General features: G+C 45.2%; 1 protein-coding gene across 2 annotated transcripts; it reads right to left on the bottom strand.

Moving 5' to 3' along the window:
• Positions 1-2081: 2081 nt before the first annotated feature.
• NOLC1 (nucleolar and coiled-body phosphoprotein 1) lies at positions 2082-15702 on the bottom strand. Of its 2 annotated transcripts, none has more exons than XM_032312254.1 (13): positions 15480-15702; positions 11881-11936; positions 11630-11769; positions 11396-11526; positions 9487-9652; positions 7007-7140; positions 6735-6879; positions 6145-6273; positions 5837-5947; positions 5105-5749; positions 4268-4374; positions 3949-4041; positions 2082-3793 (listed from the first exon to the last, which is right to left on the bottom strand). In XM_032312254.1, the coding sequence occupies exons 1-13, from the start codon at positions 15597-15599 to the stop codon at positions 3635-3637; spliced, it is 2136 nt and encodes a 711-aa protein (XP_032168145.1). In that variant the 5' UTR covers positions 15600-15702; the 3' UTR covers positions 2082-3634. The 2 variants fall into 2 exon arrangements, with proteins under 2 accessions (XP_032168145.1, XP_032168144.1); XM_032312253.1 differs by having other exon boundaries at positions 11630-11772; positions 15480-15701.
• Positions 15703-15780: the final 78 nt, after the last annotated feature.

Below are 15780 nucleotides of genomic sequence, written 5' to 3'. Positions count from 1 at the left end.
CATTCAAGTAGAAACAGAAAGAAGAGAAGAAACTCAAGGAGGAGCTTAAAGCAAAGGCCGGGGGAATGCCTCCCACCACCACAGGTGGAATTAAGAACTGTGAGAAAAGATAAGCTGTTCCTTGTGCCTGAGTCAATAATGATCCTTAACTCCATTCCTGTTTAAACATCTGGCTTTCCTGGGCGCCTGGGTGGCTCAGTGGGTTAAGCCTCTGCCTTCAGCTCAGGTCATGATCCCAGGATCCTGGGATCGAGTCCCACATTAGGTTCTCTGCTCAGCAGGGAGCCTGCTTCCCCTCTCTCTCTGCCTGCCTCTCTGTCTACATGTGATCTCTGTCTGTCAAATAAATAAAATTAATAAAAAAAAAAACCCATCTGGCTTTCCTATCACACCATCTGTTGCTATCTACAGCTAGAATGAGGTTTTAGAACCTGTTGTACAATTAAGAATAAACTCTTACAAAAAAAAAAATTTTTTTTTTAAATCCACAGATACGGGGCGCCTGGGTGGCTCAGTGGGTTAAAGCCTCTGCCTTCAGCTCAGGTCATGATCCCAGGGTCCTGGGATCGAGCCCAGTATCCAGCTCTCTGCTCAGCAGGGAGCCTGCTTCCTCCTCTCTCTCTGCCTGCCTCTCTGCCTACTTGTGATCTCTGTCAAATAAATAAAATCTTAAAAAAAAAAAAATCCACAGATACTTGGTTCCATGTACAAGAACATTCACTATGCAGCGCACTGGGCTGGTTCAGTCTGAGGAGTATGTGACTCTTGATCTTGGGGTTATGAGTTTGAGTCCCACACTGGGGGAATTTACTTTAAAAAACAAAACAACTCAACAGAAAAACGAATATCCACTGTGGCTCTATTTGTAGTAGCAAAATACTGAAAAACCAAACATCCACCAATGTTACTGGCTTGCGTAACTTATACTACTGCTTCCTACTACAATGGAGAACCATGCAGACATTAAAAATTAGCTACTGTGTTATAGAATGAGCTCCAATGTTATGAAACACTGCATCTAGCAAGCTACCCCATTTGTGTAAGGAAAAAGATGAGTGGAAGCATGTAACAGAACATTCAACAAAACTATGAAGATACAGATTCAAGTCCCAGGAAACATCTAATATGGAAATTTAATTTTCATTTTATTGTATCAGATTTTGTAAGTATATCCAAAAACAAAAGCATGAGAATAATGAAAAAATACCAATTCTTTTTTCTTTTTTAAGATTTATTTATTTTAGAGATAGAGCACACCCACAAACAGGGAAAGGGCAAAAGGGAGAGGGAATCTCCAGCGCACTGTGAGAGCGGAGCCAATGCAAGGCTCAATCCCATGCTCCACGACCGAGAGTCAGACACTCAACCAACAAAGCCACCAAGGTGCCCCAATTATTTTCAAACACTCTTAGTTTAGTGGCTTTCAACCTCAGCTGCTCATATTAGAATCACTCAGAAGATTAAAAAAAAAATCCTTACACCCAGGCCCCACCAGAGAGCACCAGGGTCTGACACACTCAAGCTGGTCTGGGATGGGCCCTTGGGTTTTAGTATTTTTTAAGTTTCCCAGATGATTCTAATTTTCAGCCAGTGTTGCAAAATCACTGACTTAGACCAGGAATTAGCAAACGCTTTCCGTTTTCTATAGAGGGCCAGTTAGCAAATACCGGAGGCCCAGTAAGCCACATAAAGTCAGCCACATATTCTTCCAAGCACTTTTAAAAATGTAAAAAAACCAAGCCCTGTGTTGGGTGTGGTGCCTACTTAAAAACAAATAAATAAATTAAATTAAAATATAAAAACCATTCTTAGCATCAAAGCATTACAAAAACAAGCTGTGGACCGGACTCGCCCATTGGCCATTCTGCCAACCCCAGTTTAGACTATGCACGATCTGGACTATGGCCTGGACAAGGCACCATGACACAAGGTATGGCCACGAAAAGCCAGAAAGCTGCTGTCAAGAAAACTCTTCAGTGAACTCACAGGTCTCACTCCAGCCCTCTAACTGGCATCCAAGTTGTTCTGGTTTAAACAGGTGAGAGGGCTTTGGATTCACAATAAAAATCTCCCAAGACCCATTATACATCAGTCAGTTTATTATTTTGTACTAAGATGGATAACTCTTACCATGCAGACTGATGTACCTATGTCAGCATGAAAGCTGCATATTCTTCCTAGAGGCAGTTACATGGAAAACCAACTTACTATCAAGTTACCTGGAAAGTATGGAATCAGAACAAGGGGAGGCTAATCTTAAAACCTACACCTCCCCTAGTCCATAAAGCTAGAGCACACTTTCCCACCACAGAAACAGCCCCAGTCTCCAGTTTGCTATTGCCTCCTCCCTCCGCAGCTTGCTCTGGCCAAGCACTCTCATCTCCTACAGCTTTAGGATCGGCTGCCTTGGCCTCAGAGTCGCATTTCTGCTCACTGGTATTTTTTTACTGTTACTGACAATTAAGGTTCTGAAAGGGGCACATCAGATGCTCCCATGTTCCAACTACAAACAACAGTCTTGTTGGGATACTCTCCCAACCCCACCAAGTTTTACCACCTAACATGCTTCATAAAGGTTCTTCCCATTTCCGTTAGCACATACACAGGTTACCTATAAATTTGCCTAATGTAATCTAACTCCTACTGAGGATTGAGATTTTTAGTTACAGTTTTTATTCTTTGATTTTCTTGATCAGTGATTTCCAATCACATAGGAGTTAATGAAGCTAATTTTGTGTCACCACTTTTACTAAAACAGAAATACCAAGTGATATGTACTTTTCAGATTATTTTGTTCCCTAAAATGTAAAAAACAAGGAAATGCAGTCCTTAAATTAGTACTACTAAGGATCCTCAAAAAAAGGTCTCCGAACAATAGAAAAGTTTATGCTTTCAAAATAAAAAACTAAACATATACTGCAAACATTAAATGTTAATATTACAGAAAACAAAATATTTAGACTAACCCCACAGCATTCACACTACACCAGAATTTTAACTGTAACAAAAGGGGATTTTATCCCCAAAAGTAGTTAAGTCCATGCTCGCTGAAAACATCAGTCCTAAACCCCATGAAAGAGGATGAACTACACAGTGCATGCTTAGCAAACATATACATTAACCATTCTTAACTGCCCCTTCCCAAAGCTGTTGAGGGGTAGGACGGATGAATGTGAACAAATGACAGAATTCTCCAATTATAAAAACTCATAAAGTAACCTTTACTACATCTTGGTCAATAGCTAAGATTTTATCTGTGGGTACCCACCTGTGAAATCACAACGAAAATGAATAGGAAACGATTTAATATAAAATTTACAAATTTTTCAGCATGAGGACTTCCACAGAACAGGGAGAAGGGAATGAGGGAATGACAACTAAAATTTTTCTTTTTCTTAAAAAAGAACACTCTTATGTTGTCCTTACTTCTCAAAACTCAAAAACCAAACCTGTACAAAACTACGAACACAGAAAACGGCCAGAGATGATGTTACAATGCAAAGTCTTCGGACCTCTCCTAAACTGCTGTCCTCGCCAAGACCCTCCCTTAATAGAGCTGAGGGTTTCCCAGGTCCACTGGGGAAAGTAAGTGGCATTGGATCATCACCCCTGCTTCACCACACATGGCCCCAGGTCATTCGCTGTCAAACTTAATGGAATTGACCTGGACAGAGATGGAGCCTCCCCGGTAGCTGCCCCGCTTCTTCTTGGTTTTCTCATGCCGGAACGATTTGCCTTTGGTGAACTTCAGAACCTGATTGGCGCGTTCCCCCCAGTCTCCAGCTGCACCCCGCTGGTAAGCAGAGAAAAGTGGTTAATACACAGAAGGACAACACCAAGGCCCTGTTACTTTTACTTTCTTCTCCCTGCTCAAGGCAACATGAACCAAAAAGCTGCCCTCTCTTCCACCCAGCCCCCTTAAGAACAGCAAACATGCTCTCCCCTCACCTTGGCATCAAAGGAGTTGTCTGCCACTCGAGCATCTACCTCAATCTCCTCCTCCCTGATCCTTCGGAAAGGGGATGATGCCCTTTTTTCTCCCTGGAGAAGAATGAAGTAAGAAGTAAGTTAAAGACAGAGTGGCCATTTAACAGAAAAGCCCTCCTTAGCTACACATGTGCGAGAGTGCCAGGCCATGGGGAGAGTTGTCAAGATCTCACGACCCTGAGGGGAAATCAAGAGATGGAGGCTTAACCAACTGAGCCACCCAGGTGCCCCTTTCTACTCTTTAAAGGCTGGCCCCCGACAAGAAAATAAGAGAACTTACTTTCTTCCTTTTTGGAAATGTGTTGGGGGTCTGGGGCTTTATCTTCTTGGCTTGAGGAGTCTCTGCCTCTTTGGCAGCCTCATTCTGCTTCCGCTTCTTTCCGGAACCTACACAAAACAAAAAGCCAGGGGCACCTGGGTGGCTCAGTGGGTTAAGCCGCTGCCTTTGGCTCAGGTCATGATCTCGGGGTCCTGGGATCGAGTCCTGCATCGGGCTCTCTGCTCGGCAGGGAGCCTGCTTCCCTCTCTCTCTCTCTGCCTGCCTCTCTGACTACTTGTGATTTCTCTCTGTCAAATAAATAAATAAATAAATAAATAAATAGATAGATAAATAGATAGATAAATAGATAGATAGATAAATAGATAGATAAATAAATAAATAAATAGATAGACAAATAAATAAATAGATAGATAGATAGATAGATAGATAAATAGATAAATAAATAAATAGATAGATAAATAAATAAGTAAATAAATAGATAAATAAATAAATAAATAGATAAATAAATAAATAGATAAATAAATAAATAAATGGATAGATAAATAGATAGATAGATAGATAAATAGATAGATAGATAAATAAATAGATAGATAGATAGATAAATAGATAAATAGATAGATAGATAAATAAATAAATAAATAGATAGATAGATAGATAGATAGATAGATAGCCAGACTCAGGAGACCAGCTTCCTATTCCTCCTCCCAGGTTCCCACACCGAGGGCATACAACTGGAAGCCTAACTGTGGGCCTCCTCTCCCTACCCCATCCCCCAAGTGTATATCCCACCCATACTTGGGGGGACAAACCAAGGAGACAGATTCTTTGGATACAGACCTGGCTTAGAAACTGCTACTGCTGCCTTTTTCTTTTCTTCTTCTTCCTCATGGCTATCCCTGTCTGCTTTTCCATTCTGTGTAGTCACTGCAGAGGTCCCATTGGTCTTGAGGGCTTGTGGCCTTACACTGCCCTTGCCCTTAGGTTTCTCCTTCACTTCTTCCTCACTGGAATCATCAGAGGAAGAACTGCTGCTGCTCTTGGCCTTTGCTTGCTTTGTGGAAGCCGCCTTGGAAGAGGCTACAACTCCTGCTGCCTTCTGTGGCTTCTTTTTAACTGGGGATTTTGACATCTTCTCCTCCTCCTCTTCCTCACTGCTAGAACTATCTGAATCAGAGCTGCTGTCCCCACCACCCTGGGGGGCCTGTTTGGCAGGCAAAGACGGAGCTGCTTTGGCTGCTGCCTTGGACTTGGGAGTGACCACAGTCTTCTTCATCTTTTCCTCTTCACTAGAACTGCTCTCCTCCTCGCTGGAGCTGCTATCAGCCTTTCTGGTGAGAGGCTTCTGGCCACTACCTACAGGCTGCTTGGGAGCTGTGGCTGGTTTAGCTGCAGGTTGCTTGGGAGTGGCAACCGGCCTACTTGGTAGATTCTTGGTAGTACCGGCTGATCTGGCAGGAGCTTCATCCTCAGAACTATCAGAGTCTAGACAGAGAGCAAATAATAAATAGAAATCAGACTAGAGAGAGCCCCTGGAGCTCCCACCACCCTGAGGGCTTCCATATACCTCACCTGAGCTGTCTGAAGAGCTCTCTGGCGGTTTCTTTGCTGGAACTGGTTTAGAGGTTGCTTTAGAGATGACTGCCTTAGCTGGAGGTTTCTTTTCTTCCTCAGAACTGGAATCTGGAGAGAATCTATGGCATTAGGCTGGGACCAGAGTCCCAACCCAACCAAAAGCAACAAAAAGGAGGCTGCAAAGACCCACACAGAAACTTAAACCCTGTCTTGCTTCAGTGAAAAACGGAAAGGCATAGAGGCCTTTTTGTCTTTTATATTCCTCATCTACTCCCCCAGGCCCATTCTCCACAGAGGGGACTCACCAGACTCATCGCTGCTGTCCTCACTGCTTTCCACAGGCTGCTGCTTCTCTGCAGCTTTCTTGGGAGCCTGGGTTCCCAGGGACTTCTTGGATGGGGCAGCCGAAGGTGGGGGGACTGAACTATAGGGACCTGTTTTTAAAAAAAAAAACAAACAAGGGGCACCTGAGTGGCTCAGTGGGTTAAGCCTCTGCCTTCAACTCAGGTCATGGTCTCGGGGTCCTGGGATCGAGCCCCACATCAGGCTCTCTGCTCAACAGAGAACCTGCTTCCCTTCCTCTCTCTCTGCCTACTTGTGATCTCTCTGACAAATAAATAAACAAAATATTAAAAAAAACCTATAGGGACCTGCTTCCCCCCGCTTATGCACACATGCACATGCTCTCTCTGTGAAATAAGTAAATAAAATCTTAAGAAAAAAAAAAGGTAAGTGTTGTGGTGGGACTCCATGCTTAGCAGGGAGTCCCCCTGGGATTCTCTGCCTTTCCCTCTGCCCCTCCCCCCGACTCCCACCTTGTGAACATGCTCGCTCATGCTCTCTAAAAAAAAAAAAAACAAATAAATAACTTTAAGGGGAAAAAAAAAAACCTCACCTGGTTTTTTTTTCATGGGTTTTTTCTGCTCCTCCTCCTCCTCCTCCTCCTCACTGGAAGAGTCTTCACTGCTGGAACTTTTCTGGGTAGGGGCAGCCATTGCTTTCACTGGAGCCTTGGCCACGACTTGCTTTTTAGGTACAGTCTGTGTCATATGGAGAAAATTAGTTACCACAGGAAAAAGCTGATCCAACTAAACCTGCCAAGAAATGGAGACACCCTCACGCCCCCACCTCCCCACCCCATCCCCTGGTACAAGTTCTGGCCCAAACCTTCTTAGGTATGGCTGCCGCCGCTGCCACCTCCTCCTCCTCATCACTGCTGCTGCTGCTGCTGCTGCTGCTGCTGCTCTTCTTGCTGGCCACTTTCCCATTGGTTAGTTTAGGTGCCACGCGGGCTGGCATACCTGAGAAGGAAAAAAAAATTGGGTAAGAAATACCAAGGCCTTAATGAACCCTGGAAACCTGTTAGCTTAGAGCTTAGGAGTCTATCGATTCTCTTGCCTTCATTTTACTTTTTTAAAAGATTTTATTTATTTATTTGACAGAAAGACAGCTAGAGAGGGAACACAAGCAGGGGGAGTGGGAGAGAGAGAGAAGCAGGCTTCCTGCTGAGTAGGGAGCCCGATGTGGAGCTCAATCCCAGGACCTTGGGGATCATGATCTGAGCCAAAAGCAGACACTTAACAACTGAGCCACCCAGGCACCCCAATTCTCTTGCCTTTAGAGCAGGCATGAGGGAAACCACCACGGCTATCAAAGGATGACCTTCCTGACCAATTTCGAACATAAAACTATCTTTACTAAATGATATGATGTAGTGGGGCTCCTGGATGGGTCAGTCCATTAAGCATTTGACTCTTCGTTTCAGCTCGGGTCATGATCTCAGGGTCATAGTATCAAGGCCTGCATCGGGCTCTGGGCTCAGAGCAGGGGTTTGTTTGTCCCTCTCACTCTGCTCCTCCCCCAGCTCATGTGTGAACATTCTCTCTCTCTCTCAAATAAATAGAATCATAAAAAAGGAAAAAAATATGTAAGCAATTCAAATGTATTCTATGAAATCTTTTACTCCGACTTCATTCAGAGAAGCTCCTATAAATCATAACCTGTCATCACAAGAATACTACAAGAAAGAGTTTAAATTCTCACAGGTCCTACAGAGTAAATGCATAGGACAGATGATGGCAATGAAAAGCACAAAACATAGATGTACAAGTGCTTATAACAAAATTTATAGGGATGTAAATCATCTACTAACAAGAATGGCAAATGGATACTTTTTTTTTAAGACTTTATTTATTTGTTTGACAGACAGAGATCACAAGTAGGCAGAGGAAGAGAGAGAGAGGGAAGCAGGCTCCCCGCCGAGCAGAGTCCGATGTGGGGCTTGATCTCAGGATCCTAGGATCATGACCTGAGCCGAAGGCAGAGGCTTCAGCTCCCAGCTCCCTGGGATACCTTTTATTTTAAAGATTTATTTATTTTAGGGGGCACCTGGATGGCTCAGTTGTTAAGCATCTGCTTCTGGCTCAGGCCATGATCCCAGCATCCTGGGATCGAACCCCACATCAGGCTCCCTGCTCAGTGGGGAGCCTGCTTCTTCCTCCCCTGTTCTTGCTTTCTCTCACTGTCTCTCTCTCTCTCAAATAAATAAAATCTTTAAGAGAAAATAAATTTTAAAAATAATAATAAAGATTAACTTATTTGAGGAAGAAAGAGCACGTAAGACTGAGGGCACAGGGAGAAGAAAGAGAGATATCTCAAACAGACTCTCTGCTGAGTGGAGCCCAACATGGGGCTCAATCCCACATCCCTGGGATCAGGACCCAAGCTGAAATCAAGAGTTGGACACTCAACCGACTGAGCCACCCAGGTGCTTCTGGATACCATTTTTTAAAACACGTTTTTTGGGGGGCACCTGAGTGGCTCAGAAGGTTAAGCCTCTGCCTTTGGCTCAAGTCATGATCTCTGGGTTCTGGGATCGAGCCCCGCATAGGGCTCTCTGCTCAGCAAGGAGCTTGCTTCCCCTCCTTCTCTGCCTGCCCCTGCCTACTTGTGATCTCTCTCTGGCAAATAAATTCTTTTTTTTTTTTTTTTAAGATTTTATTTGAGAGACCGAGATCACAAGTAGGCAGAGAGGCAGGCAGAGAGAGGAGGAAGCAGGCTCCCCGCTGAGCAGAGAGCCCACTGCGGGACTCGATCCCAGGACCCTGAAATCATGACCTGAGCCAAAGGCAGAGGCTTTAACCCACTGAGCCACCCAGGTGCCCCAAATAAATTTTTTTTTTTAAAAAAGCAAAGATTTAAAACAAAACAAAAAAAAACTACATTTTTCCCTCACTGCAGACTATTTCTCTAGTTACTAATCCCTAGTTCCACTTATTAATAAAAAACCTCTTTTTAAGAAAAAAAAAAGACACTAAGCAGTATTTCTAATTCAACCACTGCCATTTCACCCCTATGCTAAAGGAGCAATTTTTTTTTTTTTGAGAGAGCAGGTGAGCGTGGGCACCAGCATGGACACATGGGATGGGGATCGGCGAAAGAACACAGAGAAAGAATCTTAGGCATGCTCCATGCCCAGTGTGAAGCACAACGCGGGGGTCAACCACAGGACCCTGAGATCATGACCTGAGCTGAAGGCAGAAGCTCAACTAACTGAGCCATCCAGCTGCCCCTGAATGAGCAATTTTAATACAAGTCCCCAGAGCAAACTAGTCCCCAGCCTGGCCTCTTGGGAATGGAAATAGTACCTGGTTTGGCTGAGGCTTTAGTCTGAGTTTTAGCTGCCACAGGTGTTGTCTTTGGCTTCTGGTTCTTTGGTGACTCATCTTCTGAGCTTGAGTCTGAATCAGAATCAGAGCTCTTGGCCTTCTTAGGAGGAGCTTTGACTGCCTTGGATTGGGGCTTAACTCCCTTCTGTGAGGAAACACACAATGAAGAGAATCAGCAAGAGGTTCTGGGTACCCAAAGGGCATCCTAAGGTGGAAACCATCTTAGACTACTTTTATTTTTTAGGAGCTAATGGAGCAGTAAGAGCAAATAAATGCTGAGCAAGACGACATCTAAGGGCACCTGGATGAATGAGTCAGTACAGTATGCATCTCTTGATCTTGGAGTCATGAGTTCAAGCACCATGTGTGGCACAGTGTGTACTGAAAAAACACAGCATCTGAAAACGGCACCAAATTCTTCATGGGAAACAAAAATATTGGGGCACCTGCCTGGCTCAGTGGTTAGAGCATGAAACTTGATCTTGGGGTCATGAGTTTGAGTCCCACACTGGGAACAGAGATTACTTAAAAATAATTTAAAAATCTCAAGAAAAAGGGAAGGACGGATGGATGGACAGATGAAAAGAAGGAAGGAAAGAAGGTGGAAAGGGAGTGAGGGAGGAAAAGGGACTCCTGGGTGGCTCAGTCAGTTAAGCGTCTACCTTTAGCTCAGGTCATGATATCCGGCTCCCTGCTCAGTGGAGAGAGTGCTTTTCCCCCTGCCCCCTGCCCTCCCTTATGTGTGCACACATGCATGCTCTCTCTCTCAATAAATAAAATCTTTCTAAAAAAAGGAAAGAAGGGACACCGGGATGGCTCAGTTCTTAAGCGTCTGCCTTTGGCTTGGGTCCTGATCTCAGGGCCTCAGGATCAAGCCCGGCATTGGGCACCCTGCTCATTGGGGAGCCTGCTTTCCCTCTCCCAGTCCCACTGCTTGTATTCCCTCTCTCAATGTGTCTCTGTCATATAAATTTTAAAAAACTAACCTTAAGAAAGAAAGAAAGAGATAAAGAAAAACCCAACCCTGTCCTTGCCATTCCCTGCTTAAGAGTTCCAAATACCTGTCTACAAAACATACTCTTACTTACTCTTGGAATCTTAGGCAGTGTTCCAGAAAAAACGAATGCCACCTTGGAAACAGAATGGGTTCCTCTAGATTCAGAGTGCAACTTCACCCTCACATACCCTTTCCAAGCTTCATACTTCTACTTTCTCCGCCACGGTCACCTGTTATATATTTTACGTATTTATGTATTTAAAGATTCATTTTATGGGGCGCCTGGGTAGCTCAGTGGGTTAAGCCTTTGCCTTCAGCTCAGGTCATGATCTCGAGGTCCTGGGACTGAGCCCCACATCGGGCCCTCTGCTTGGCAGGGAACCTGCTTCCCACCCCCCACCCCCGCCTACTTACGATCTTCTCTGTCAAATAAATAAAAATCCTTAAAAAATAAATAAAAATTCGTTTTATTATAAAGACAGAGGGGGCATGCACACTCACACACGCTTCGGAGTGGGGGGAGGCGCAAAGGGCGAGGGAGGCAGAGTTGCTGAACCCCTGCTGAGCAGAGAACCCAACTGGTGCTTGATCTCAAAATCCTGGGATCATGACCTGAGCCAAAACCAAGAGTAGGAGGCTTAACCAACTGGGCCACCCAGGCGCCCCTTATTTATTTACCGTTTAAGTAATCTCTACATCCAACATGGGACTCAAGACATGTAACTCCGAAATCAAGAGTCCCATGCTCTACTGACTAAGGCAGCCAGGCGCCCCCGTAGTCACCTGTTATACACCCACTGGCATCCCTTGGTTCCAAGCTATAAGCCAAGACTCTAGGTTTCTTCTTCCTAATCCCTTCAACAACCTCTTTCCTTCCCAAAAGGTGCAAACCTGAACAGGCTTTTTCTTCTTGTCATCGTCCTCCTCCTCATCACTGGATTCCTCACTGCTGCTGCTCTCTGATGCTTTGGCTGCAGCCTTTCCAGTATGCTGAGGCAAACTGGCCCGCTTGGCAGGTACAGCTGAACAGAACCACAAACCCCAGTGAGAAACAGCCACGTGGTACAGGCAGGCTACAAATACCTTTCTGGGAATCACTAACACCAACTCCTTGCCCAGACTTACCAGCTTTCTTAGCTGGAGGTCCTTGGGGTTCTTCCTCCTCACTGCTGTCCTCACTGCTCTCACTGGATGAAGTCTTCTTCTTAGCCTTCTTACTCACTGGTCCATTTGCCTGTACCTTCCGCTTTGGGGCCTTGGCAGACCTGCTGAGGTAGATGAGGCTAACTTTTGGGGGATCAGGATCTTCCCACACCAAGGAACACAGCCCAACTCCTTGGGGGAAAACCAGTCACAGTGATACAGGGAAGACTTACTTGAGCCAGAAGCTGTAGATGTCTAAGAGAGAAGAGGCGTTGGCGTCCTGTTGGGTCTATAGGAGAAAAAAAAACACAGTAAGAAAATTTTATCCTGGTTCTTCTAGCAGGAAATCAGATTTATTCTCTCTTTAAAACTGACCTGCTTTGGGGTGTCTGGTGGCTCAGTTAAGTATCTGCCTTCAGCTCAGATCATGATCTCAGGTCTTGGGATGGGGGCCCCGCATCAGGCTCCCTGCCCAGCAGGAAGTCTGCTTCTCCCTCTACCCTCTGCTCACACTCACTTACTCTCTTTCTCTCTCAAATAAATAAGCAAAATCTTAAAAAAAAAAAAAAAAAAAAAAAAGTGACCTCTTCTATACCTGCTGTATTTGGTGTAAATGTTACTGCTTCATAAGACTTCTTCTACTTGCACAAATTAAGAGAAAAAAAATCTATTTATGTACTTTCCAATTTTCAACATCAAAACTTGGGATACTCACAGTTTCTGTCACCATCTATCCCCAGTGAATCCTATTTATGAAAACCTTTAAAATGTGCTTTCCCAGGACACCTGGGTGACTCAGTCGGTTAAGTGTCTACCTTCAGCCCAGCTCATAATCCTGGGGTCCTGGGATCCAGTTCAGTGACAGGCTCCCTGCTCAGCAGGGAGTCTACATCTCTCTCTCTCTCTCTCTCTGCCCCTGCCCCACCTTGTGCTCACACGTGCGCAATCTCTCTCTCAAATAAAAATAAAATCTTTTAATGTGCTTTCCCTTTAAGCTAGCAATGCATTGTCTAGGAATTCATCGTTACTCATGAAACAAGAACACTAACAGAAGAGAGCGTTTCCTGCAATATGGTTTATAATACCAAATCATTGGAAACCAGCCTCCAAAACTGGTTACAAAGCTAAGTTATAGGGCACCTGGGTGCCTCAGTGGGTTAAAGCCTCTGCTTTCAGCTCAGGTCATGATCCCAGGGTCCTGGGATCGAGCCCCCCTTGGGAGCCTGCTTCCCTTCCTCTCTGCCTGCCTCTCTGCCTACTTGTGATCTCTGTCATAGATAAATAAATTCTTAAAAAAAAAAAAAAGCTAAGTTATATACTCAATACAAAAATTACTTGGGACGCCTGGGTGGCTCAGTTGGTTAAGCAGCTGCCTTCGGCTCAGGTCATGATCCCAGGGTCCTGGGATCGAGTCCCACATCGGGCTCCTTGCTCGGCAGGGAGCCTGCTTCTCCCTCTGCCTCTGCCTGCCTCTCTGTCTGCCTGTGCTCACTCACGCTCTCTCCCTCTGTCTCTGAAAAATAAATAAAATCTTTAAAAAAAAAAAAAAAAATTTTAAAAAATTTTAAAAAATTTAAAAAAAAAATTACTTTCAGGGCGCCTGGGTGGCTCAGTGGGTTAAGCCGCTGCCTTCGGCTCAGGTCATGATCTCAGGGTCCTGGGATCGAGGCCCGCATCGGGCTCTCTGCTCAGCCGGGAGCCTGCTTCCTCCTCTCTCTCTCTGCCTGCCTCTCTGCCTGCTTGTGATCTCTCTCTGTCAAATAAATAAATAAATAAAGCTTTAAAAAAAAAAAATTACTTTCAGTTATTAATTACACTGATAATAGATTGTAAATTGATAAAAAAAAAAAAAAGGCAAAACACTGCAGTACCATCAAGAGTACAGGCTCAGACTTACATGTGTATAAATGTGAAACTCACCTCTGCCTCTGTGTGACCCTCAGCAAATAACTTAATATTTTCAAGACTGTTTATTTCTCTATAACATGGAGATAATACTGTACATCTTATTAAGTTGTTGAGAGAATTAGAGATAATGCATATAAAAGACTTAGCATCTGGAAACACCATCTGGCCTTCAGTAAGCTTTGCAGAAAGATTTGTTATATAAAAAAATCCTGGGGCACCTGGGTAGTTCAGTGGGTTAAAGCCTCTGCCTTCGGCTCAGGTCATGATCCCAGGGTCCTGGGATCGAGCGCTGCATTGGGCTCTCTGCTCAGCAAGGAGTCTGCTGCCCCCTCTCTCTGCCAGCCTCTCTGCCTACTTGTGATCTCTGTCTGTCAAATAAATAAAATCTTAAAAAAAAAAATCCTGATTCTGAAAAAGACCCAATTCCTTCCAGCTCATTGTGAAAATACTTTCTGCAGCTTCCCTAATGGTCAATTAAAAAACAGTTCCAATATGAAAGCAGTTGTAGGGGATCACAAGGCAGACTGTCCCAGCTTCAGGTAGCCCTTTCTGAAGCTGATTTGATTCTGTCTTTGTGCAGCCCGATTCTGCCACAAAGAATAAATTTAACTTCTGAATCAAAGGCTAAGAAGACTGTCAAAGACTACACTCTACCCTCTTTCAAGATGTTTTCCCATGCATCAGGATTTTTTTTTTTTTAAGATTTTATTTATTTGTTAGAGAGAGATACAGAGCGCAAGCACAGGCAGACAGAGTGGCAGGTTAGAGGCAGAGGGAGAAGCAGGCTCCCTGCCGAGCAAGGAGCCCGATGTGGGACTCGATCCCAGAACGCTGGGATCATGACCTGAGCCGAAGGCAGCCGCTTAACCAACTGAGCCACCCAGGCGTCCCAGGATTTTTTTTTAAATTAAAGATTTTATCTATTCATTTGACAGAGAGAGAGCAAGCACAAGCAGGAGGAGTGGCAGAGAGAGAGAGGCAGGCCCATGTGGGGCGTGATACCAGAACCCTGAGATCATGACCTGACGCTTAACTGACTAAGCCACCCAGGCGACCCATGATTGCTTTTCTTGCCTGAGATTCCAACCCTTTCACATCCCTGGTCCACTTTTTACATGTATTTGGACCATCCTATATTACCATAAATATGTATTACCATAACTATGAAAACAGCTTCCACTCACTGATGCTTCCTGAGCACCAGGCACTGGGATTGCCACTTCATATTTATCACGTTACTGAAATTCACAAAAATATTATAAAATAGATGATGGCATCTCTGTAGGAATAGAAACAAACTCAGAGAGGTTCAGCAAGCTGTTCAGGTTACACATCTTAAGAAGGAAGAGAGCCTGGTCCCAAATCTAGATGTGCTTGATTCCGGAAATCAAAGATCCAAGCCCACTGCCTGGTAGGGCTGTGATGCTCAATTCTGCTTTGGTATACCTCTACTCTCACTTTCTTCTTTACTAACGAAAATCCCATCCCCCATTTCTAACGCAATTTCATCTTTGAGTCCCGGGTAAATTCGACTGAGTTGAGGTCAAGTCACGTTTTGTATCAACCAACGTAAAACCCAAGAAGGAACCAAGAGCCTCCAATGCCTCCAGTGGGACACCACGCTCCCTCCAGCTCGCCGCACTCCGCCAGCCACGTGACCTGGGCCACGAGGAACCCACGCTGCCGTCGCTGCACCGCTCAACAGAAAAAGGCAACAAGACTCAACGCTACCTAGTGAGACCTCGTGGGGTACCAGCTGCCGAGACTTCAGGCTCCTGGGTCACCGCCGAGAGTTCGGCACAAAGGCCCCGCAGATACTGGATTGGAAGACCCTAGAGACCTCGGTACCCGGAAACCTAACCCTGTGAGGGCCCGAAGACCTGTTGTGCTCCCACCCCAGCCCTTGTCCCAAGCCCGCACTCACAGCGCCTGTTGCCTTGGCAAATTTACTGGCCACCTCCGAGAGCTGGTTATCGCGCAGAAAGCCGAGCACGAGGGGATACAGGTCGCTGGGAACCACGCGGCGCAAGCTGGCGTCCGCCATCCTCCGGGCAACACGCGTCACTACCTTTGCGGACGCTCAGGACTCAGGAACTCGGCAACCCGGACGGATGGGAGCGGACCCACTGTGACGTCATCACGCGGCGCGGACGTACGGCGGAAGGGGCGGGCATACTCCTCAGGGCAGTCCCGCCTCCAATTTGGTGGCAGGATCAAGGCGAAAT

Source organism: Mustela erminea, chromosome 14 (genome assembly GCF_009829155.1).
Source record: "Mustela erminea isolate mMusErm1 chromosome 14, mMusErm1.Pri, whole genome shotgun sequence".
In the NCBI taxonomy this organism is placed as follows: Eukaryota; Metazoa; Chordata; class Mammalia; order Carnivora; family Mustelidae; genus Mustela; species Mustela erminea.
This window is presented reverse-complemented; position numbering and strand designations above follow the sequence as displayed.